The sequence below is a fragment of the Tachyglossus aculeatus genome, chromosome 22 (assembly GCF_015852505.1).
Source record: "Tachyglossus aculeatus isolate mTacAcu1 chromosome 22, mTacAcu1.pri, whole genome shotgun sequence".
Classification (NCBI taxonomy): Eukaryota; Metazoa; Chordata; class Mammalia; order Monotremata; family Tachyglossidae; genus Tachyglossus; species Tachyglossus aculeatus.
The window spans coordinates 34,391,991-34,417,961 of record NC_052087.1 but is presented as its reverse complement, the minus strand read 5'-3'; the positions used below and the strand labels follow the sequence as shown (position 1 = coordinate 34,417,961).

General features: G+C 46.2%; 2 protein-coding genes across 8 annotated transcripts in view; both read right to left on the bottom strand.

The window, feature by feature from the left end:
• Nucleotides 1-8,277, bottom strand: part of STX3 (syntaxin 3) — a 75,382-nt gene extending 67,105 nt beyond the window's left edge. For all 7 annotated transcript variants that reach the window (XM_038764209.1, XM_038764212.1, XM_038764213.1 and 4 more), the window contains exon 1: nt 8,209-8,277. In XM_038764209.1, coding sequence (XP_038620137.1) covers nt 8,209-8,238 — 30 coding nt within the window. In that variant the 5' untranslated portion in view covers nt 8,239-8,277. The remainder of the gene's footprint in view (nt 1-8,208) is intronic.
• Nucleotides 8,278-18,179: 9,902 nt separating this feature from the next.
• LOC119944113 (olfactory receptor 10V1-like) lies at nt 18,180-19,913 on the bottom strand. The gene is made up of 2 exons (XM_038765333.1): nt 18,991-19,913; nt 18,180-18,285 (listed from the first exon to the last, which is right to left on the bottom strand). The coding sequence occupies exons 1-2, from the start codon at nt 19,911-19,913 to the stop codon at nt 18,180-18,182; spliced, it is 1,029 nt and encodes a 342-aa protein (XP_038621261.1).
• Nucleotides 19,914-25,971: the final 6,058 nt, after the last annotated feature.

Genomic DNA, 25,971 nt, shown 5'->3' with positions numbered 1-25,971 from the left:
TGCTGGGGAGGATGCAAGGTGATCAGGTTGTCCCACGTGGAGCTCAGTCTTAACCCCCATTTTACAGATGAGGTAACAGAGGCACAGAGAAGTTATGTGACTTGTCCAAAGTCACACAGTGGACAATTGGCGGAGCCGGAGCTGGGATCAATCAATCAATCGTATTTATTGAGCGCTTACTGTGTGCAGAGCACTGTACTAATGGGATGGTAGTGTGCAAGTTGCAGGAGGGGGCTAATGAAAAGGTAAATGACTTGGAATACACCATATATGCCACTTGAACTGAACATACATGTGGCTCTCTCCCTGCCCTCTGTCCTCCAAGAGAAAGTTTGGAATCAGAGACACATTCTGGCCTCCCTTAGAAATAAAAACCAATGAGCAGCACGGTTACAATCATTTGAAATCCCAAACCCTCAGTACAATACTTTGCACGCAGTAAGCGCTCGATAAATACGACTGAATGAATGAATGATCCTATGTGGATTAAGGGGAGAAGGGGCGTGGAGAGGAATTCTCCACTGCAGGATTCCCCTCAGAGGAGGAAGGGAAGAGAGTAAATAACTGAAAGAGCTTAAGTCATAGATTCGGGTCACAGGATACCCCATCAACTTGACAACCCAGGAGCAGATTTAAACCAGAGAGTTGGAGTTTTGTGGGGCTCTAAGTGGCCAAGGAGGGGCAAAACAAGGCCGTCCAGAAGAGTTGCCATCCGCCTGATGAGGAAGAAACTCACTGGCTGAACCGAACTGCCTCGTAAAGTCCCAGTAAAATGACTGGGTATTAAACAGAAGCCATGCTGAGTGAAACCACCACCCCAGCCCTGCTACCCTCCGTACCTCATTTTGATTTCAACATCTGTAAAATGGGAAGGATACCGATCTCTATTAAATAAGCACTTTCCATTTAATTAACCCGCTGGGAGACCCTGATCTGGCCACTTAACTTTCCTGGGCCTTCGTTTTCTCATCTGTAAAATGGAGATGAGATACCTGTTCCCCTTCCCTTTTGGATTAGGAACCCCAAGTCGGGTGGCGACTGTGTTCTGATTGCCCTGTAAATAGTCCGGCACGTTACTAGACCGTGAGCCCGTTGTTGGGTAGGGACCATCTTTATATGTTGCCAACTTGTACTTCCCAAGGGCTTAGTACAGTGCTCTACACACAGTAAGAGCTCAATAAATACGAATGAATGAATGAATTACTAACCGTGGTATTTATTAAGCACTTGCTATTAATTTGCTGAAATGGAGTGGCTTCCAAACCACTTTCCTTCCCACATTGGTGCTCAACTGGCTACCGAGAATCAGGTGTCACCCAGTGGCTGAAAATAATGCCAAAGATACCAATCTAACTCACCAAAACAAGATGGCCCTCAGTCAGAAATCAGAGCCCAGCGAGCCGCGATAAAGAGCCCCGACAACAGCCGTGCCCTTGACACAGCCAACTCCCGGGAGGGACAGTTAATTCAGAGATCTCATAAACTGGCTTTAAGCACCAAACTAATCTCTTTAGGTGAAGGTTAAATTTCATTCTGTGTCCAGGGACATCCAGTTGATCATCACCACGAGAACAGACGGCCCTGTGAGCAGACGTGCCCGCGGACAGGAGGGGGAAGGATAATAATAATAATAATAATAATGGCATTTATTAAGCGCTTACTATATGCAAAGCACTGTTCTAAGCGCTGGGGAGTTTACAAGGTGATCAGGTTGTCCCACATGGGGCTCACAGGCTTAATCCCCATTTGACAGATGAGGTAACTGAGGCCCAGAGAAGTGAAGTGACTTGCCCAAAGTCACACAGCTGACAAGTGGCGGAGCCGGAATTTGAACCCATGACCTCTGACTCCAAAGCCCGGGCTCTTTCCACTGAGCCACGCTGCTTCAAGGATGGAAAGAGAAGCTAAACTACAAAGCTGAGAGGCGTTGGACAGAGCTGGCAAAATGTAGAGCCGACGTGGAGCTCCTGCAATTCTTCCAGAGAAGCAGAGTGGCTCAGTGGAAAGAGCCCGGGCTTTGGAGTCAGATGTCATGGGTTCGAATCCTGATCCGCCAATTGTCTGCTGTGTGACTTTGGGCAAGTCACTTCACTGGGCCTCAGTTCCCTCATCTGTAAAACAGGGATTAAGACTGTGAGCCCCATGTGGGACAACCTTGTAACCTCCCCAGCGCTTAAAACAGTGCTAGGCACATAGTAAGCACTTAACAAGTACAATTATTATTATTATTATTGTAAGTGCTTAACAAATACCATTATTATTATTATTATTATTTCCTCTTGGTGGAAAGGTGTTGAGGGGTAGGAGTGGCAGGTTTGAACAGCTCCTCCCTCCACCCAACCCAGGAGAATAAGGAGATTTTTCTTAGCGTTTAACATTTATTCATTCATTCATCCAATCATATTTATTGAGCACTTACTGTGTGCAGAGCACTGTACTAAGCGCTTGGGAAGTGCAAGTTGGCAACATATAGAGACGGTCCCTACCCAACAATGGGCTCACAGTCTACAAGGGGAAGACAGACAACAAAATGTGGACAGGTGTCAACAAGGGGCTGAACAGAACATCAGTGTCTTGTTTCTGCTGTATTTGCCCAAGCGCTTAGTACAGTGAGAGGGACCATCTCTATATGTCGCCTATTTGTACTTCCCAAGCGCTTAGTACAGTACTCTGCACACAGTAAGTGTTCAATAAATACAATTGAATGAATGAATGAAATTAGCTTGCCCTAGTGGAAAGGGCACAGGACTGGGAGCCAAGAGATCAGGATTCTAATCCTGGCTGTGCCACTTGCCTGCTGTGTGACCTTGGTCAAGTCATTTTACTTCTCTGGGCTTCAGCTTCCTCATCTGTAAAATGGGGATTCCATACCCTTTCTTCCTCATACTTAGACTGTGTGCTCCAAATAGAACAAGGACCATGTCTGACCTGATGATTAGCTTGTATCTAGCACTTTGTAGAGTATTTACCACATGGAAAGGGCTCAACTACCACAATTATTATTATAGTGCTTGGTATTCACTAAGTGTTCAAATAATATTATTGATTACTTCAAATTACATGATCCCTGCCTTCTATCTTACACTCTAAGGTAATCTGGACTGCACTTCTCTGCACCCCCCTGTCTTCTAATCTGCTGTTTTCTAATCTAATGAGTTCTAATCCCAGCTCCACCACTTGTCTGCTGTGTGATCTTGGGCAAGCCACTTCACTGATCCTCAGTTACCCCATCTGTAAAATGGGGATTAAGACTGTGAGCCCCACGTGGGACAATCTGATCACCTTGTATTCCTCTCAGCACTTAGAACAGTGCTTTGCACATAGTACGTGCCTAACAAATGCCATCATTATTATTATTCTCTGTGCCTCAGTTGTCTCATCTGTAAAATGGGGATTAAGACTGTGAGCCCTGCGTGGGACAATTTGATCACCTTGTATTCCCCCCCAGCTCTTAGAACAGTGCTTTGCACAAAGTAAGTGCTTAACAAATGCCATCATTATTATTATTCTCTGTGCCTCAGTTGCCTCATCTATAAAATTGGGAGACACTGTGAGCCCCACTTGGGACAGGGACTGTGTCCAAACCAATTTGCTTGTATTCACCCCAATGCTTAGTACTCTGCCTGGTATAAAGTAAGCACTTAACAAATACCATTATTATTATTGTTATTATTATTATTATTGTTGTTGTTGTTATTATTCCAGACTCATTGAGAGGCAGGATAAAAAGAGATACCCATGGGAACATTGCTAAGTCATGTCCACCCTTTTTCCATGTCTCTGGTTAAGGCAAGGAGTCTCCTTGGGGTTTTGGAAAGAAAGAGGAAGAGGGAACACGAACGGGGTAAATTTAAGTCCACTGAGGCCCGTCTGTGCAGATCAAATCTGTTCCTCAGCTTGTTTTTCCCATCCTCTTTGATGGCCTACGGCTTCCACACCAGGAGAAATAAAAATAAAATTAATCCCCTCTCTCATCTAAGCCTTTTATCTCCTTTCCTTCTGCCTGATGGGTTTGTAATCCCCATTCAATCCCCTGCTACTGTGGTCTCCCCTCCCCACCTCAGACAAATCAGCTCTCCTCTGGAATCTCTGGGTGGTGGTAAAAAGATAGGAAGAGAAGACCCCAATCCCCACCCCAGAGGACACCTACCCCCTTACTTGAAAGTGGTTAACAAAGTATTTCAATCAGTCAATCGAAGGTAGCACTTCCCACTGAAACAAGATTGGATCCCAGGCAGATTAAACTGCATTTTTGTTTTGGTTTTTGTGGGGTGGGGGAAGGTGGGGAGGGAAGGTTGAGGAGAATTTAAACCCTTGACCTTCCAGGTGAACATACAGCTGTGACTTGGTAAGGTCCCTATCTCCAGGGAAGGTCCAGGAAATCCAGGAACTTCAGAAGAAATAGATTTGGCAAGCTCCCTTGCCAAAAGTAGGGTAAAGAAAGAATCAGGAAGAACAGAAATTCTAGGAATCACCTAATTCCTCTCACCTCCCTCAGTATTTTGGGGCAACCTGATCACCTTGTAACCTCCCCAGCGCTTAGAACAGTGCTTTGCACATAGTAAGCACTTAAGAAATTCCATTATTATTAGTAGTAGTAGCAGTAGTATTTCAATCAATGGTATTTATTGCGTGCAGAACACTGTACTAAGGGCTTGGGAGAGAATACAATAGAGTTGGTAGACATGACCCCTGCCCAGAAGGAACTTAAGAGTCTAAAGGGAGAGACATACATGGAAATAAATTGCAGGTAGGGGAAATATTTGGTTCAGAGATGGGAAAAGCAATGAATTCCAGGCTTTCATTGTTGTGATCTATATTTTTAAAATAATAATGGTATTTGTTAAGTGCTTACTTTGTGCCAAGCACTGTTCTAAGCACTGGGGCAGATACAAGTTAATCAGGTTGAACAGAGGCTGGGGCTAAGACTCTAACCACTTTCCCCCCCACTGTGAGAATGTTTCACCCCATCCCTCACAAACCCACCTAATCCCCCTTTCATAATTTGCCCCGGCAGGAGTGGTTGCCCACTTTGGTAAAAGAACAATCCTGGCCTAATCATTACATGATCAACAGCTCCTCTTCAAGTCAAAGTGGTAAGATTTGCCCTAACGTTGCATTCATTCTATCGTATTTATTGAACGCTTACTGTGTGCAGAGCACTGTACTAAGCGCTTGGAAAGTACAATTCAGCAACAAATAGAGGCAATCCCTGCCCACGATGGGCTCGTAGTCTAGAAGGGGGAAGACAGACATCCAAACAAGTAAACAGGAATCAATTGCCCCAGTAACCTCCTAATAAATAATAGCGCTCAAAGCTCTTCATATCTAGAAGCGCTTTTATTTTCTCATCTCTCCCCAAGTGATGGAAAGGCAACAAAGATTCATCACGCCATTCCATAGATGGAGAGACTGTGGGTTTATGTGCCAGACTGTGAGCCTGTTGTTGAGTAGGGACCATCTCTATATGTTGCCGATTTGTACATCCCAAGCGCTTAGTACAGTGCTCTGCACACAGTAAGCATTCAATAAATACCATTGACTGAATGACTGAGTCAGAGAGACTACAAGAATATTAGAATATAAGAATAAAACAATTCTAGACTGTGAGCCCGCTGTTGGGTAGGGACTGTCTCTATATGTTGCCAACTTGTACTTCCTAAGCGCTTAGTACAGTGCTCTGCACACAGTAAGCACTCTGTAAATACGATTGAACGAATGAAAGAATATGGTCTCTTTCCTCAGCCCGACACTCTTTATTGCGAATTCCTGAATTACCAAGAACCAAGGCTATTGGGCAACTCTCTTCCTGGAGGTCTTTCGAAATGCTCTGGTTTAATCCCCTCTATACTGTAAGCTCCTTGTGGTCAGGTGATGTGTCTACCGACTCTATTCTTGTACTTTCTGAAGCGCTTAGTACAGTGCTCTGCGTGCAGTAAGCGCCCAATAAATAAGATTGAATGAATGCTGAGCACAAACTATTGATTAATTGAAGAAAGGGGGCAGGGGAGGGCCTGGATCAAATCATTAAGGTTCCTCCCAGCTCCTAGATGTTATAATTTGAGAGCTTGCACTCAATCAATGGAATTTACAGAGTCCTTACTGTGTTCAGGACACCACAATAAGCGCTTAGGAGAGTACAAAAGAGTAAAGTAGACCCAATTCCTGTCCTCAAGGAGTTTACAATCTACCAAGTCAGGACCCTTTAGCTAACTGCTTTCTCTTTGTATGTGTAAATTTGGTTTAATGCACATAAAATATTAGCTATAAAAAGAAGTTCCCCCCAGACGAGAATCGCCGAATGCCTATCTCCTTACACCCACTAAACCCGTAAAACATTTTGGTTAGTATCACTGCAAAACGTTTTGGTTAGTACTACTCCATCTGAAATCAGACAATAAAACAGCGAGAGTCTTATCCAAGACTTGGGGTCAGGGTGGGAAAACCATCAGAAGCAGTGTGGCTCAGTGGAAAGAGCACGGGCTTCAGAGTCAGAGGTCAGGGGTTCAAATCCCGGCTCCACCAATTGTCAGCTGTGTGACTTTGGGCTAGTCACTTCACTTCTCTGGGCCTCAGTTACCTCATCTGTAAAATGGGGATTAAGACTGTTATCCCCCCGTGGGACAACCTGATCACCTTGTAACCTCCCCAGCGCTTAGAACAGGACTTTGCATGTAGTAAGTGCTTAATAAATGCTATTATTATTATTATCAGAAGGGGGGGAGGGAAAAAATACAGTACTAATTAATAAGGCATGCCTGAATAGACCAGGGCAGCTGGCTAGCACTTGATCTGGCTCACATTTTGATTCAGTGGCCAAACTCTGGGGGAAATTATTGGAGGAGGGGAATTGGAGGGGAGAGTAGAGGGAAGAGATCAGGGGAAAACAGAGAGGAATGGGGGAAGTGGGGCACAAGTCATCACCAGTCTGTTTATTTTGTTTTACGGTATTTGTAAAGTGCTTACTATATGCCAAGCACTGTTCTAAGCGCCGGGGTGGAGACAAAATTGTCAGATTGGACACAGTCCCTGTCCCTCATGGGGTCAAGGTACAAGGAGGAGGGAGTAGGTTTAAACCCGATGTGGGCCGGGATTGTCTCACTTTATTGCCGAATTGTCCTTTGCGAGCGCTTAGTGGAGGGCTCTCAATAAATAGGATTGACTGAACGAATGAATTTGATCCCCACGGTGCCGTCGAGGAAACTGAGTCCCAGAGAGGTGAAATGATCAGGCCAGGGTGACACAGCAAGCGAACCAGCTAAGACGCGACCTGCTGAAGGAGCCGAAAGCCGGGTGTCCGCAAAGGGCCAGAGACAGAGGCAGAGGGACAGACAGACACAGAGACAGCCAGAGACAGAAAGACAGAGAGAAACAGGGACAGAGAGACGCAGGAACAGAGACAAACACAAAGACAGAGAGAGGGACAGAGGGACACAAGGACAGATACAAAGACAGACAGAGAGAGGGACAGAGGGACACAAGGACAGATACAAAGACAGACAGAGAGAGGGACACAAGGACAGATACAAAGACAGAGAGAGGGACAGAGGGACACAAGGACAGATAGACACAGGAACAGAGACAGAGAAACAAAAGGACAGACAGGGACAGAGGGACCCAGGGCATAGAGACACAGGAACAGAGAAAGAGAGACACGGGGACAGAGACGGAGGGACAGATAGACACAGGGACAGCCAGAGACAGAGACACAGGGACAGACGGAAAGAGGGACAGATAGACACAGGAACAGAGACAGAGAAACACAAGGACAGACAGAGAGGGGGACAGAGGGACACAGGGCCAGATAGACACAGGAACAGACAGAGAAACACAAGGACAGACAGAGAGAGGGCCACAGGGACAGAGAGAGGGACAGAGGGACACAGGGACAGATAGACACAGGAACAGAGACAGAGAAACACGACAGACAGAGAAAGGGACACAGGGACAGACAGAGGGACAGAGAGACACAGGGGCACAAGGACAGACAGAGAGACGGAGGGACAGATAGACAGGAACAGACAGAGATAGAGAGACCCAGGGCCAGAGGAACAGAGAGAGAGAGAGAGAGACCCAGGGGCAGGCAGAGACGGAGGGACCGAGAGCCGCAGGGCCAGAAGGCCAGGGGGGCGAGGAGGGTCGTGGCCCCCGGCCGCCCCCCAGGACCAGGGCGAGGGGCGAGGGGCGAGGGGCCGGCGGGGGACTCACAGCCTTCAGCTGCTCCAGCCGGTCCTTCATCCTGGGCCGGGGGAGTCCGGGGGGCCGGGGGGGGCCGGGGGAGTCCGGGGGGGTCCGGGGGGCCGGGAGGGAGTCCCGAGAGGATCCCGGGGGAGCCGCCCCAGCCCAAAGCTGCCGGGCCTTCCGGGCCTGGGCCGGGCGGCGGCTCGATGGGGAGGGACGGACGGAGGGGAGGGACGGAGGGACAGACGGACGGACAGAGGGCCAGAGGGAGGGCCAGGCGGAGGGCCGGAGGGGGGAATTGGAGGGGAGAGGGGAGAGGGGCGGCCCACCCGGGGGAGGGGCTGCCCCCGGCACCGCCCCCTCACCTGGGCACGGCCCCGCACCACCGCCCGCCTTAAAGCGACAACACACACGGCTCTCGGGCCTCTGGCCCTCTGGCTCTCGGGCCCTCTGGCCCTGTGGCTCTCTCGGTCCCTCTGGCCATCTGGCCCTCTGTCTCTCTGTTCCTCCGTCCCTCAGTCTCTCTGTCCCCCTATCTCTCTGTCCATCTATCCCTCAGTCCCTCTGTCTCTCTGTCCCTCTGTCTCTCTGTCCCTCGGTCCCTCAGTCCCTCTGTCCCCCGTCCATCTGTCCCTCAGTCCCTCTGTCTCTCTGTTCCTCGGTCCCTCTGTCTCTCTGTCCCTTTGTCTATCTATCCCTCTATCCATCTGTCCCTCAGTCCCTCTGTCTATCTGTCCCTCGTTCTCTCTGTCCCTCGGTCCCTCAGTCTCTCTGTCCCTCTGTTTCTCTGTTCCTCGGTCCCCCTGTCCCTCCGCCCCTCTGTCTCTCTGTCCTTCTGTTCCTTGGTCCCCCTGTCTCTCTGTCCCTCTGCCTCTCTGTCCCTTTGTCCATCTGTCCCTCAGTCCCTCTGTCTCTCTGTCCCTCATTCTCTCTGTCCCTCCGTCCCTCAGTCCCTCTGTCTCTCTGTTCCTCGGTCCCTCTGTCCCTCGGTCCCTCTGCCTCTCTGTCCCTCTGTTCCTCGGTCCCTCTGTCCATCTGTCCCTCTGTCTCTCTGTCCCTCAGTCTCTCTGTCCATCTGTCCCTCTGTCTCTCTGTCCCTCAGTCTCTCTATCCCTCGGTCCCTCTGTCTCTCTGTCCCTGTCTCACTGTCCCTCTGTCTCTCTGTCCATCTGTCCCTCAGTCCCTCTGCTTCTCTGTCCCTCGTTCTCTCTGTCCCTCGGTCCTTCAGTCTCTCTGTCCCTCTGTCTCTCTGTTCCTCACTCCCTCAGTCCCTCTGTCTCTTTGTCCCTCTGTCTAGCTCTCTGTCTCTCGGTCCCTCTGTCTCTCGGTCCCTCTGTCTCTCGGTCCCTCTGTCTCTCGGTCTCTGTCTCTCGGTCCCTCTGTCTCTCTGTCCCTCTGTCTCTCAATCCCTCTGTCTCTCGGTCCCTCTGTCTCCCTGTCCCTCTGTCTCCCTGTCCCTCTGTCTCCCTGTCCCTCTGTCTCTCTGTTCCTCGGTCCCTCTGTCTCTCTGTCCCTCAGTCTCTCTGTCTCTCTGTCCCTCAGTCTCTCTGTCTCTCAGTCCCTCTGTCTCTCTGTCCCTCTGTCTCTCTGTCCCTCTGTCTCTCTGTCCCTCTGTCCGTCTGTCCCTCTGTCTCTCTGTCCCTCTGTTCCTCAGTCCCTCTGTCCGTCTGTCCCTCTGTCTCTCTGTCCCTCAGTCTCTCTGTCTCTCTGTCCCTCAGTCTCTCTGTCTCTCAGTCCCTCTGTCTCTCTGTCCCTCTGTCTCTCTGTCCCTCCGTCTGTCCCTCTGTCTCTCTGTCCCTCTGTTCCTCGGTCCCTCTGTCCCTCTGTCTCTCTGTCCCTCAGTCTCTCTGTCTCTCAGTCCCTCTGTCTCTCTGTCCCTCTGTCTCACTGTCCCTCTGTCTCTCTGTCCATCTGTCCCTCAGTCCCTCTGCTTCTCTGTCCCTCATTCTCTCTGTCCCTCGGTCTCTCTTTTCCTCGGTCCCTCAGTCCCTCTGTCTCTTTGTCCCTCTGTCTAGCTCTCTGTTCCTCTGTCTCTCTGTCTCTCGGTCCCTCTGTCTCTCAGTCCCTCTGTCTCTCGGTCCCTCTGTCTCCCTGTCCCTCTGTCTCTCGGTCCCTCTGTCTTTCTGTCTCTCTGTCCCTTTGCCCTTGTGGTTCTCTGTCCCTGTGGCTCTCTGTCCCTCTGTCTCTCTGTCCCTCTGTCATCATCATCATCAATCGTATTTATTGAGTGCTTACTATGTGCAGAGCTCTGTACTAAGCACATGGGAAGTACAAATTGGCAACATCTAGAGACAGTCCCTACCCAACAGTGGGCTCACAGTCTAAAAGGGGGAGACAGAGAACAAAACCAAACATACTAACAAAATAAAATAAATAGAATAGATGTGTACAAGTAAAATAAATAAAAATAAATAAATAAATAAATAGAGTAATAAATATGTACAAACATATATACATATATAAATATATATTATTTGAATCAGTACAAATAAATAAATTATAGATAGGTACATAAGTGTTGGGGGCTGGGAGGGGGGAAGAACAAAGAGGGCAAGTCAGGGTGACACAGAAGGGTGTGGGAGAAGAGGAAAGGGGGGCTTAGTGTGGGAAGGCCTCTTGGAAGAGGTGTGCCTTCAGTAAGGCTTTGAAGGAACGGAGAGTAATTGTCAGATTTCTTGTGTCTATCTGAATTGTGTCCATCTACCCGCCTGGCTGCCTCAAAGGGACAGCAAATAGTGGTGGCCTTATGAGAAGCAGTGTGGCTCAGTGGAAAGAGCCCGGCCTTTGGAGTCAGAGGTCAGGGGTTCAAATCCCGGCCCCGCCAATTGTCAGCCCTGTGACTTTGGGCAAGTCACTTCACTTCTCTGGGCCTCAGTTACCTCATCTGGAAAATGGGAATTAAGACTGTGAGCACACCATGGGACAACCTGATTGCCTTGTTACCTCCTCAGTGCTTAGAACAGGGCTTTGCACATAGTAAGCACTTAAATACCATCATTATTATTATTAATAGTGGTAGTAATAGTAGCAGTACAGGACTTAGCATATAGTAAGCACTTAACAAATACCATCATTGTTATTATTGGCATCCATCTCCCTGAGGAAGGGCATTTTGAGAATGGGGAATGGGGTCCGAAGCACAGGTGGCCGGAGTAGCACTTGAGAGGAGGGAGGAGAGCTCCTCTGAGGATACTGCTGGGAAGGATGGGAGAGTAGCAGAGAGTGCTGAGAGCCGGGGGGTTGGAGAAGGGGGGGGAGGTGATCAGGTTGTCCCACTGGGGGCTCACAGTCTTAATCCCCATTTTACAGATGAGGTAACTGAGGCACAGAGAAGTGAAGTGACTTGCCCAAAGTTCCCCAGCTGACAAGTGGCGGAGTCGGGATTTGAACCCGTGACCTCTGACTCCAAAGCCCAGGCTCTTTCCACTGAGCCACGCTGCTTCTCCATAGTAAGCACTTAACAAATAGCATTATTATTATTAACATTATTATTATTATTACCGTGCTCTGCACATAATATTCTTGCTATTATTATTAATATATTAATGAACAGTGCTTTGCACATAGTAAGCGCTTAACAAATGCCATTATTATTGTTATCATTATTACTATGAATATGAGAAGCAGCGTGGCTCAGTGGACAGAGCCTGGGCTTTGGAGTCAGGGGTCATGGGTTCGAATCCCAGCTCTGCCAATTGTCAGCTGTGTGACTTTGGGCAAGTCACTTCACTTCTCTGGGCCTCAGTTCCCTCATCTGTCAAATGGGGATGAAGACTGTGAGCCCCCTGTGGGACAACCTGATCTCCTTGTAACTTCCCCAGTGCTTAGAACAGTGCTTTGCACATAGTAAGCGCTTAATGAATGCTATTATTATTATCAATTATCAATATTAATATTATAGTATTAATTATTATTAATTATGATTAACTGATCATTAGTTATCAATTAATCAAATAAATAATTAAATGATAATGATAATAATGATCGAATAATTAAAAATTAATTAAATAATTGATTATTGATTATTATTGATATTAATGATATTAATAATAATAATAATAATAATAATAGTGCAGTGACCACCAGGGGGCAGGAGACGGGCTCAATGAGGGGCCTCCGTCTTGGTGAGGTGAGAGGCTGCCCCCTTGCGGACACTAGAGGCCCTCCGTCCGGATTTCACCTTTACCTGCTTTTATTCTTCATCATCATCATCATCATCAATCGTATTTATTGAGCGCTTACTGTGTGCAGAGCACTGTACTAAGCGCTTGGGAAGTACAAATTGGCAACATCTAGAGACAGTCCCCACCCAACAGTGGGCTCACAGTCTAAAATGGGGAGACAGAGAACAAAACCAAACATACTAACAAAATAAAATAAATAGAATAGAGATGTACAAGTAAAATAAATAAATAAATAAATAAATAAATAAATTCTTTCACTCTGTCCTATTTACTGAGCGCTTACTGGGGGCAGAGCACTGTACTAAGCGCCTGGGAAGTACAAATCGATTACTACCATTATGACCCCAGCGATTAACACAGCGCCTGGCACGTAGTGAGCACTTAACACGAGAAGCAGCGTGGCTCAGAGAAGCTGCGGGGCTCAGTGGAAAAGAGTCCGGGCTTTGGAGTCAGAGATCATGGGTTCAAATCCCGACTCCGCCAATTGTCCGCTGTATGATTTTGGGCAAGTCACTTCACTTCTCTGGGCCTCAGTGACCTCATCTGGAAAATGGGGACTAAGACTGTGAGCCCCCCGTGGGACAAACTGATTGCCTTGTAACCTCCCCAGTGCTTAGGACAGTGCTTTGCACATAGTAAGCGCTTAACAAATATCATCATCATCCATTTGCCCCCTCCTCCCCCTCCCCATCCCCCCGCCTTACCTCTTTCCCCTCCCCACAGCACCTGTATATATGTTTGTACAGATTTATTACTCTATTTTATTTGTACATATTAATTCTATTTTATTTTGTTAATATGTTTTGTTTTGTTCTCTGTCTCCCCCTTCTAGACTGTGAGCCCACTGTTGGGTAGGGACTGTCTCTACCTGTTGCCAACTTGTACTTCCCAAGTGCCTAGTACAGTGCTCTGCACATAGTAAGCGCTCAATAAATATGATTGAATGAATGAATGAATGTAACCTCTTCAGCGCTTAGAACAGTGCTTTGCACATAGTAAGTGCTTAATAAATGCCATTATTATTAACAAATACCATATAAAAATAATAACATAAATGAGTACATCTCAATATATAATTTAAAGATCTGTGCATAAGTGCTGCGGAGGGAGAATAATGTTTGTGCCGCTTATGAGCCAAGCACTTAGTTCATTCATTCAGTCAAGTTTATTGAGAGCTTACTGTGCGCAGAGCACTGTACTAAGCGCTTGGGAGAGTTTTCAATGCTGGGGTAGGTATTGGGTTAACTAGAGATAAGCTTAAAAATGGAAGCAAGCCCTGTTTGGAGTAAATACATCAATCAATCAATCAATCAATCGTATTTATTGAGCGCTTACTGTGTGCAGAGCACTGTACTAAGCGCTTGGGAAGTACAAGTTGGCAACATATAGAGATAGTCCCTACCCAACAGTGGGCTCACAGTCTAAAACACATTCTAAAAATCCTCGCCACAGCAAAAAACTAGGAAGTGATTGTGACCCGTTTCCTTCCTCCACACTCCTCTTTTTGCCCTCCCTTTTTTTTTAATGGCATTTATTAAGTGCTTACTATGTGCAAAGCACTGTTCTAAGCGCTGGGGAGGTTACAAGGTGATGCGGTTGTCCCCCCTGGGGCTCACAGTCTTCATCCCCATTTTCCAGATGAGGGAACTGAGGCCCAGAGAAGTGAAGTGACTTGTCCAAAGTCACACAGCTGACAAGTGACGGAGCCGGGATTTGAACCCATGACCTCTGACTCCAAAGCCCGGGCTCTTTCCACTGAGCCACGCTGCTTCTCCAACTGCTTCCCTTCCCTCCTGCTGCTAGTGGGGTGCTCGGGCCAGAACCGAGCGTACCCCAGCAAAGAGGAAGAAGAGGAGGTAGACATTGGGTCAGAGAGGGAGGGTTTGACTCAATCCTACAGTCTTTTGTAATCTCAATTTCATTCATTCATTTCATCATATTTATTGAGCGCTTATTGCGTGCAGAGCACTGTACTGAGCACTTGGAAACTCCAGTCGGCAACAGGTAGAGACAACCCCTACTCAACAACGGGCTCACAGTCTAGAAGTCCATCCCCCCCGCCTTACCTCCTTCCCTTCCCCACAGCACCTGTAGATATGTATATATGTTTGTACATATTTATTACTCTATTTATTTATTTATTTTACTTGTACATATTTTTCTATTTATTTTATTTTGTTAGTATGTTCGGTTTTGTTCTCTGTCTCCCCCTTTTAGACTGTGAGCCCACTGTTGGGTAGGGACCGTCTCTATATGTTGCCAACTTGGACTTCCCAAGCGCTTAGTACAGTGCTCTGCACACAGTAAGCACTCAGTACAGTACTCTGCACACAGTAAGTGCTCAGTACAGTGCTCTGCACACAGTAAGCGCTCAATAAATACGATTGATTGATTGATTGATTGATTGCTCTGCCCATAGTAAACACACAATAAATACCATTGATCGATTACTTGATTCCACCATTAGGCACTCTTATTATTGAGTATAAATGTTTGTACGTATTTATTCCTCTATTTTATTTGTACATGTTTATTCTATTTATTTTATTTTGTTACTATGTTTTGTTATGTTTTCTGTCTCCCCCTTCTAGACGGTGAGCCCGCTGTTGGGTAGGGGCCGTCTCTATATGTGGCCAACTTGTACTTCCCAAGTGCTTAGTCCAGTGCTCTGCACACAGTAAGCGCTCAATAAATACGATTGAATGAATGAATAGAAGGGGGAGACGGACAACAAAACAAAACATATTAACAAAATATAATAAATAGAATAAACATGTACAAATAAAATGGAGTAATAAATACGTACAAATATTTATACTCAATAATAACAGTGCCTAATGGTGGAATCAAGTAGACTCCCTTCCCCGCTCAGATGGGAGCCCCAGCTGAGACAGGGGTTGTGTCTGCCCTGATTATCTTCTCTCTAGTGCTTAGTATATAGTAAGCGCTTCACAAATAACTCAATCATTATTATTGTTGTTGTCATTAATCATAGCAAGAATAATACAAATTCAAGCAGCTCAACGAGTGGGCAACAGTGGTCCCACCAATTAACCCATCAATACCAAGGCATCACAAGATAATACTCCCGCTAGGCTGTGGGAGGAATGGTTCTGATGTGGGAGGGGAAGGGAGAAAGGGCTAATATTCCATCCGTGGGACTTTCTTCATTTAATCGTATTTATTGAGCGCTTACTGCGTGCAGAGCACTGGACTAAGCGCTTGGGAAGGACAATTCAGCAACAAAGAGACTTTCTGTCCTCTGTGTGACCCGAAAATGGGTGGGAGGGTGTTGGGCGGGGGCTCAAGTGACTAGTATCTTTATTTTACTTGTACATATATCCATTCTATTTATTTTATTTTGTTAGTATGCTTTGTTTTGTTGTCTGTCTCCCCCTTTTAGACTGTGAGCCCACTGTTGGGTAGGGACTGTCTCTAGATGTTGCCAACTTGGACTTCCCAAGCGCTTAGTACAGTGCTCAGCACACAGTAAGCGCTCAATAAATACGATTGATTGATTGATTGATAGTATCGGGCCCATGACATCATCACTTAATGTTGTGTGCTGTTACAACCTTAGTGATGTCATCGTGGTGGGGGGGGGGGTTGTTTCTGAAATTTTGTTTCTTGGGTTTGTTTGTTTTTTTAATCACTGAGCCGATCCAAGAAAACTAGACCTGGTGGCTAATGCCCTTCCCCTTGGGTGGAAAATAAAACTGCTCTTTCTGAAATTTTGTTTCTTGGGTTTGTTTGTATTTTTAATCACTGAGCTGATCCAAGAAACTAGACCTGGTGGCTAATGCCCTTCCCCTTGGGTGGAAAATGAAATTGCTCTCCCCATAAGAAATTAAAGGATCTTTTTTCTGAGCAAAAATGGGTTTCCCCCTATAGAGGCCCTATACAATTGTGGCGCTTGTTAAGAGCTTACTATGTGCCCAGCACTGTAGTAAGTCCTGGTATAGATACGAGATAATCAGGATGGACCCAGGAAGTCCTGGTATAGATATGAGATAATCAGGATGGACCCAGTCCTATGGTAACAAATTACAGTGCAACTACAGTGTTTAGGAGAAGGAGCGTGGCTCAGTAAAAAAAACCCGCGCCTTGGAGTCAGAGGTCATGGGTTCAAATCCCGGCTCCGCCACTTGTCAGCTGTGTGACTGTGGGCAAGTCACTTCACTTCTCTGGGCCTCAGTTACCTCATCTGTAAAACGGGGATGAAGACTGCGAGCCCCCCGTGGGACAACCTGATCACCTTGTAACCTCCCTGGTGCTTAGAACAGTGCTTTGCACATAGTAAGCACTTAATAAATGTTATCATTATTATTATTAAGCACTTAATAAACACCACAATTATTAGTATTATGACCTCAGCGATTAGTACAGTGCCTAGCACATAGTAAGCACTTAACAAATACCATTATTATTATTATTCTTATTCTTACCGTGCTCTGCACATATTATTCATTCATTCATTCAACCAATCGTATTTATTAAGCGCTTACTGTGGGCAGAGCCCTGTACCAAGCGCTTGGGAAGTCCAAGTTGGCAACATCTAGAGACAGTCCCTACCCAACAACGGGCTCACAGTCTAGAAGGGGGAGAGAGACGACAAAACAAAACATATTAACAAAATAAAATAAATAGAATAAATATGTACAAATAAAATAGAGTAATAATAATAATAATAATAATAATGGCATTTATTAAGCACTTACTATGTGCAAAGCACTGTTCTAAACACTGGGGAGCTTACAAGATGATCAGGTTGTCCCACGGGGGGCTCACAGTCTTCATCCCCATTTTACAGATGAGGGAACTGAGGCCCAGAGAAGGTAAGTGACTTGCCCAAAGTCCCACGGCTGGCAATTGGAGGAGGCGGGATTGGAACCCATGACCTCTGACTCCAAAGCCCGGGCTCTTTCCACTGAGCCACGCTGCCTACAAACATATATACATATATACAGGTGCTGTGGGGAGGGGAAGGAGGTAAGGTGGGGGGGGGAGGGGAAGGGGGAGGAGGGGGAGAGGATTAGTACAGTGCCTAGCAATCCATCAATCAATCAATCGTATTTACTGAGCACTTACTGTGTGCAGAGCACTGTACTAAGCGCTTGGGAAGTACAAGTTGGCAACATATAGAGACGGTCCCTACCCAACAGTGGGCTCACGGTCTAAAAGGGGGAGACAGAGAACAAAACCAAACATACTAACAAAATAAAATAAATAGAATAGATATGTACAAGTAAAATAAATAAATAAATAGATAGCTTACTAGCTATTTATTGTTACTGTTACTGTCACTGTCACTGTTACTATTACTGTTAAGTGCTTACTAGCACATAGTAAGCACTTAACAAATACCATTATTATTATTATTATTATTACTGTGCTCGGCACATAATATTATTACTATTATTGTTAATATATTAACACTATTAACATTAATAATATAATAACTATTTTATCAATATACTTTTATATTTATAGTTTATTAATATAATAATTAATACTAATGTTAATACTATAATAAATAATAATAGTGCAGTGACCACCACGGGGCTGTTCTGAAATAAAGGCATGATATAAACATAAGTTTTCTTCCCTTAAGCAATTTTTGTCTAGGGGGGGATTTTTTCCTTCCCGCCGCAGGAGCCCAGACACCTTTGCTGATTTGCGCTTAGGCAGAGCCTGTCAATGGGCTGAATTCCTGAGCCAAGCATTCGGCTCATTCTTCTCACGGAGAAGCAAGGCGGAGTCGGGTCATTTTGCCCAAAATCTTGTTTCCCTACCCCGGCATCCAGCCCGGCGTGGTCAATTTTGTGCTGCGATGGAGGTGGTGACGATGTCGATGATGGCACAGTCTTCCGGGAAGCCTTGATTACTCTGAAACTGCAACATGCTCCATTCCCCCTTGTCCCTACCCTTCAAGCATTGGAAGAGGGGTCATCACAAGGTGGAAGGCGCTCTCCTCTCTCCCTCTCTCCGTCATCCTAAACCCACCGGCAACGAAATCCACGAAGTAAACCGGAGCCTAATCAGGGGCCCAGTCTTCTTCCCGACCTGCCGGTCCGACTAATTTTCTTCCTGAAAAGAGAGACTATTTTCAGGACAGTCTTTCACTTCACAAGGGGAAGCAGATACTTAGAGAAGCAGCTTGGCTCAACGGAAAGAGCCCGGGTTTGGGAGTCGCAGGTCGCGGGTTCAAATCCCAGCTCTGCCACTTGTCAGCTGTGTGACTTTGGGCAAGTCACTCCACTTCTCCGGGCCTCAGTTCCCTCATCTGTAAAATGGGGATTAAGACTGTGAGCCCCACGTGGGACAACCTGATCACCCTGTATAGACTGCGAGCCCACCGTTGGGTAGGGACTGTCTCTACATGTTGCCAACTTGTACTTCCCAAGCGCTTAGTACAGTGCTCTGCACACAGTAGGCGCTCAATAAATACGATTGATTGATTGTAATTCCCAAGCGCTGAGTACCGTGCTCTGCACACAGTAAGCGCTCAATAAATACAATTGATTGATTGATTGATTGATTGCATCCCCCCAGTGCTTAAAGCAGTGTTTTGCACATAGTAAGTGCTTAATAAGTGTCATTATTATTATTGTTATTATTATTATACTTCCTCAGGGCTCTCTTCAGGGCATTCTTGAACTCCTGATTCCTCAGGCCATAGATGACTGGGTTCAGCACTGGTGTAATGAAGGTGTAAATCACGGAGAGCACCCGGCCTCTCTCCGGTGAGTAGCTGGAGCTGGGACAGAGGTAGATGAGGCTGGTACAGCCATACTGGAGGACGACGACCGTGAGGTGAGAAGAGCAAGTGGAGAACGCCTTGCTCCTCCCCTCTGCCGAGCGGATCCTCAAGACGGTGGCCACGATGAAGACGTAGGAGGTGGCGATGAACAGGAAGGGAATGGTCAAGGCGACCACACTGAACGCGAGCACGACAGCTTCGTGAAGTCGAGTGTCCGCACTTGCCAGCCGGATGACGGGGAGGACGTCGCAGTAGAAGAGACCGATCTCACCGTTGCGGCGGAAGGGGAGGCGGAAGATCAGCACCGTTAAAGGCACGGCCATCGTGAGTCCCAACGCCAAGGATCCCACCGCCAGTCGGACACAAAGCTGCCGCCTCATGATGAGGGGGTAAAGCAGCGGTTGGCAGATGGCAACAAACCGGTCGTATGCCATGACGGCCAGGACGATGCAGTCGGTGCTACCCAGAAAGATGAAGAAGAACATCTGCGTGCCGCAGCCCACGAGGGAAATGAAGCCGTTCCCCACGGACAGGACGTTGGCCAGGGTCAAGGGAGCGATGGTGGAGGAATAGCAGATCTCCAGCGCTGCCAGGTTGGCAAGGAAGAAGTACATGGGAGAGTGGAGAGAGGGATTGGCCCAGATCAGCAGACCAACAGTCACGTTTCCCAAGATGCTGACGAGGTACATGAGCAGGAAGGCCACGAAAATCAGCATCTGCACGCCGGGTACCATTGAGAAGGGGTGGAAGTGGAAGTAGATCGTCCCGGTTTGGTTTTCATCCCCCATGGAAACTATGAATTTTATTTTGGTAGTACGTTTGGTTTTGTCTCCCCCTTTTAGACTGTGAGCCCACTGTTGGGTAGGGACTGTCTCTATATGTTGCCAATTTGTACTTCCCAAGCGCTTAATACAGTGCTCTGCACATAGTAAGCGCTCAATAAATACGATTGATGATGATGATGATGATGCTTCGGATCTGCAAAAGACACAGGAGAGTTATTCTCCCTTGTTTCCAAGGCCAGCCGGTCAATCCGCCAATCATAGTTATCGAGTGCTTACTGTGTGCAGAGCGCTGTGCTAAGGGCTTGGGAGAGTACGCTATAACAATAAATAGATACTTTCCCTACCCACAATGAGCTTACAATCTAGAGGGGATGACAGACACTGATATAAATAGATGAATTACAGATATTTACAAAATTGCTGTTGGGCTGGGAGGGGTGTGAATAAAGGTAGCACGTCAGGACAGGCCAAGCTAGGATGCGTAATTATTCATTCAGTCATATTTACTGAGTTGTTACTGTGTGTGGAGCACTATATGAAGTGCTTGGAAAGTACAATTCAGCAATAATTACCAACCTGGCCTTCCCTAATCTCAACTCTGAGGATCCCTCATAGTATATGCTCTGGGGCCATAGTAGTTGCCTCTCTTCACTTAATCTCTGTTTACCCAAATATCAATCAATCAGTTGTATTTATTGAGTGGTTACAGTGCACAGAACACTGTACTAAGTTCTAGGGATTGTTCTATATAATAGCGTTGGTAGAAATGTTCCCTGCCGACAATGAACTTACAAACTAGAGGATGTTAACTTTTAGCACTGTTTACAGTTGCTCTCCATCTCCAGTTCTATGGTGGTTAAGGATGAGCTATGTCATTTGACAAAAAAAAAAAAAATGCCTCTTGGGTCAGAGGATTCAGTGAATGCTGAGTGAAGGAAAGAAACCGAGAGACCAAGGACCATCCTGATTGGGAAGAGGAGAGAAAGGGTGGGAATAAGAGCTGCTTATGTGGGGGAAAAAAAATACAAAGAGTTGGAAGATGGACTGGAAGATGTAGCTACTCAGAAGTAGGATCTGGAAGCTGTGGCCACTCAGGATCTGGAAACCGTGGTCACTTAGGAAGAGGAAGAGAAGCAGCGTGGCTTAGTGGAAAGAGCCCTGGCTTTGGAGTCAGAGGTCATGGGTTCAAATTCCGGCTCCACCACTTGTCAGCTATGTGGCTTTGGGCAAGTCACTTCACTTCTCTGGGCCTCAGTTACCTCATCTGTAAAATGGGGATTAAGACTGTGAGCCCCACGAGGGACAACCTGATCACCTTGTAACCTCCCCAGCGCTTAGAACAGTGCTCTGCACATAGTAAGCGCTTAATAAATGCCATTTATTATCTGGAAACTGTGACCGCTCAGGTTCTGGAAACTGGTCACTCAGGAACAAAATCTGGAAGTGGTGATCACTCAGCAACAGGACCTGGAAGTAGTGGCCACCCAGAAACAGGATCTGGAGGTGGTGGGCACACAAAAAGAGGCTCTGAGAGTTGCGCTCACTCAGGACCAGGGACTGGAAATGGCAGTCCTTGAGAATCCAGAAGTTTCACATAACCTCTGGCTCAGTGGAAAGAGCACGCGCTTTGGAGTCAGAGGTTATGGGTTCAAATCCTGGCTCCACCAATTGTCAGCTGAGTGACTTTGGACAAGTCACTTCACTTCTCTGGGCCTCAGTTCCCTCAGCTGCAAAATGGGGATTAAGACTGTGAGCCCCCCATGGGACAACCTGATCACCTTGAAACCTCCCCAGCGCTTAGAAGAGTGCCTGCACATAGTAAGCGCTTAATAAATGCCATTATTATTATTATTATTATTTTATTACTACTCATTAGTCCCCGTTCTCTCTCACACAATGTCCCTACCAATGCATCTCGTCAACTCATCCCCAACTCAGGCCATCCCTTCCCTAGTAAACCCCCTCCCATCCCTGTCTAAATGCGGCCTGTGGAATCCCTGCTCCATCATGGACAAATTCCCCTTCATCCTTGACCTCTTCCTAACTCCATCACTATTCCTCCTCACCAACCCTGAGAGCCAGCTATCACCTGATGAAGCTGTGTTCCCACCGCTTTCTCTCAACCTCATCCTGTCAGGAGGTTAGAAGGAGGAGTTGGGCTGCACCTGATTCTCCAGTGTCGCTTCCAACTGAACCCTTCAATCCCTCTCCTTCTCTTCCTTTGAAGTTTAGGTCATCCACCTTTATTCATTCATTCATTCAATCGTATTTATTGAGCGCTTACTGTGTGCAGAGCACTGTACTAAGCACTTGGGAAGTACAAGTTGGCAACATATAGAGACAGTCCCCACCCAACAGCGGGCTCACAGTCTAGAAGGGGGAGACAGACAACAAAACAAAACATATTAACAAAATAAAATAAAAAGAATATGTACAAGTAAAATAAATAAATAAATAAATAGAGTGATAAATATGTACATATATACATATATACAGGTGCTGTGGGGAGAGGAAGGAGATAAGGCAGGGGGGATGGGGAGGAGGGAGAGAGGAAAGAGGGGCAGAAGAAGGAAGGGGCTCAGTCTGGGAAGGCCTTCAAATTGCTTGTTATGTTTATTCTGTTACTACAAAGAAATGTATTCCAAACTATGAGTAAATGCCTATCAGAAGGTTGTACATTAACTTAAAGAAAAGGAGAATCAGGCCCTAGGTTAATGCGTTAGCAAAAAATTGGGGGGGGGGGGTAGGAGGGAAAGAAGAAGAGTCATTCATTTATTCAGTGTTACATACTGAATGTAACATTCACCTTATGTGAGCAAAATAATGCAGCAAATTGTTTACTTGTATTTATTTATTATTTACTTTATTATTATTATTATTGACTGTGAAATTATTATTTAAATTTTAAATTATTATTTAAAATTATTTACTTTACCACCCACAGTGGTGGTTAATTATTAGTCGTGGTTGTGCCCCTCCCTGGCCCCACCTTTATTATTTTAAATGACCTTCTCTTCTTCCTTCTCTCATTCTCCTCCCTTACACTAATCATTGAGGACTTTCAAATCCATAAGGATGTTCCCCACCCCATCTCACCCTCTCACCAAATTAGCCACACACTGGCTCTCATCGTCACTAGTTCATTATACTATTTCTAACCTCACCAACTCTGACCTCCCACCCTTCAGCCACAATCTTCTAACCTTCCACGTCAGCCACACTCATTCTCCATACAAAACTCCTCTCTTCCTATACGACTTATCCCTTCATGATGCCCGATTTAGACTCCATTCCAACTACCTTTTTCTTAATATGTTTTAAGTGCTTACTATGTGTGAGAGACTGGACTAAGCGGTGGAGTAGATACTGTACTAAACACTTGCGAGAGTGTAATATTACAATAAACAGACACATTCCCTGCCCACAACGAGCTTATTGGGTGTGACGCTATTGCTCTCTTTCTCATCTGTCTTTCCATGATAGCAGGTAGTGTAACCCAGTATTTATCGGGAGAAGGGGGAGGATTGGAATTGGAAGAGAGGGGGCTGGATACAAAAGCAGTAATATCTGTAATTTATTTATATATTTATATTAATGTCTGTCTCCCCCTCTAGACTGTAAGCTCGTTGTACCCAGGGAATGTCTGTTTATTGTTATAGCATACTCTCCCAAGTGCCTAGTACAGTGCTCAATACACACAGTAAGCACTTGATAAGTATGACTGAATGGACAGATGAATAAAGCTGGATAACCTACTGGGTGATTCTGGGATCATCTCTACCAACTCTGTGGTACTCTTCCAAACACTTAGTACACTGCTCTGTCCATGGTAAGTACTCAATAAATTCATTGATCTACTGATTGATCGATTTTTTGAAATAGTATGAAGCACTTACTACGTATCAGGCACCGCACTGAGCATTGGAGTAGATACAGGATAATTGGGTTGGATGCAGTCCATGTTCCACCTAGGGCTCACAGTCTTATTTTAGGTTACACATTTTGCTATCCGGTACAGATGAGCTATAACTAAGGGACAGAGACACTAGTGACCAGCCCCAGGTCTCACAGCAGACGAGTGGCAGAGCTGGAATTAGAACTCAGGTCCTCTGATTCCCAAGCCAGGATTCTATCCATTAGACCGCATTGCTTCTGGGCAAGACACTGAATCTTCTTCAGTAATCTTTCAGCAAAATGAGAATTGTTCCCAGTTGGGCAGACTTTCTTCTTCTTTGTTGAGACATACCCCAGTGGGAAGTGGAGAAGAGGCTTCTCCAGATTCCCAGATTTGACATTCCCAGTTTGTATTCACACAAGCAAAGGGCTTCCCCGGCAGTCACTTAAACCTGCTCAAGAGGTCCATGCATCCAGAATTCTTCACCCCCTTGGGCAGAGCAATGAGATTCCCTCCGATCCGGCTCCGGACCCTGAGCAAAAATTCTGACAGGCAGAGAATGGGGCAACCAGGAGAGTCGGGGAGACAGAGCTCAGACTTCCTGCAAGGAAGTGATTATCTAGGTTTTCCTAGAGGACCAAGAATTCATGCTTCAGTGAGAATTTAACCACCTCCTCACCTGCAGGCTGGTTAAACTTGGAGAATATTCATTCAGTGAGGACATATCCACCTCCTCACCTGCAGTCTAAATTCAACTCGGAAAATATTCATTTATAATAATAATTATAATAATTATGGCATTTATTAAGCACTTACTATGTGCCAGGCACTGTACTAAGTGCTGGGGTGGTTACAAGATGATCAGCTTGTCCCACGTGGGGCTCACAGTTTTAATCCCCATTTTACAGATGTGGTAAGCTGGGGTGGAGAAGCAGTGTGGCTCAGTGGAAGTGGCTTTGGAGTCAGAGGTCATGGGTTCAAATCCTGGCTCCGACACTTTTCAGCAGTGTGACTTTGGGCAAGTCACTTCACTTCTCTGGGCCTCAGTTCCTTCATCTGTATAATGGGGATTAAGACTGTGAGCCCCCTGCGGGACAATCTGATCACCTTGTAACCTCCCCAGCACTTAGAACAGTGCTTTGCACATACTAAGCGCTTAATAAATGCCATTATTATTATTATTATTATTATTATTAATCCTTTTTAAAAATGTCATAATTATGACATAGCCTCTAGCTTCAACTGAGCTAAACCAAAGGTTGAACCCCATTCTCACAGGTTGAGCTAGCTGAAGTGTGGAAAAAAAGATTTTCCCCACTTCCCTGAATTAGGGTCTTCTAAATGGAATCACGGAATTCTACGATTTCAAAGGAACCGAAAAGGTTATCCACCCCAACCTTCACACAGAAACACACCTCAACTAATTCAAACAGACCCTTACCTTTTTCTGGAAGAAGGCAGAAATGATAACCGGTCCCAAATCTAAGCTCTAAATATACCTCCTAATGAGGGAGCCTTTACCATATCTCAAGAACCTCTGGGAATCCTTATGGGAGTCTCCCATCCACTGGGGGAGATACGAAGAAGTAACCCAAAAAATTAATCCCTTTGCTGATGCCCCACCGCAACGCAATGAAAGGCATGCCTTTGGGAACAAAATTGGTCAGACCCAATGCTCATGACTCCTGCCTTCGTCCTAGAACACCCTCCATCCTCATGTTATTATTATCAAGTGCCACTGCCAGAACATCCTGTCTTCTGCCATAATCTGTAACCTTCCTATTGGTTCTTCCGTTATCGTTGTTATGGAGCCGACAAAAGGCTGCTGTCTGGCACATTGTAATGGCATTTACTAAGCACTTACTATGTGCAGAGCACTGTTCTAAGCACTGGGCAGGTTACAAGGTGATCAGGTTGTCCCACAGGGGGCTCACAGTCATTCATTCATTCATTCAGTAGTATTTATTGAGCACTTACTGTGTGCAGAGCACTGTACTAAGCGCTTGGGAAGCACAGTCTTAATTCCCATTTTCCAGATGAGGTAATTGAGGCCCAGAGAAGTTAAGTGACTTGCCCAAAGTCACATAGCAGATAAGTGGAGGAGCCGGGATTTGAACCCATGACCTCTGACTCCAAAGCCCATGCTCTTTCCACTGAGCCATGCTG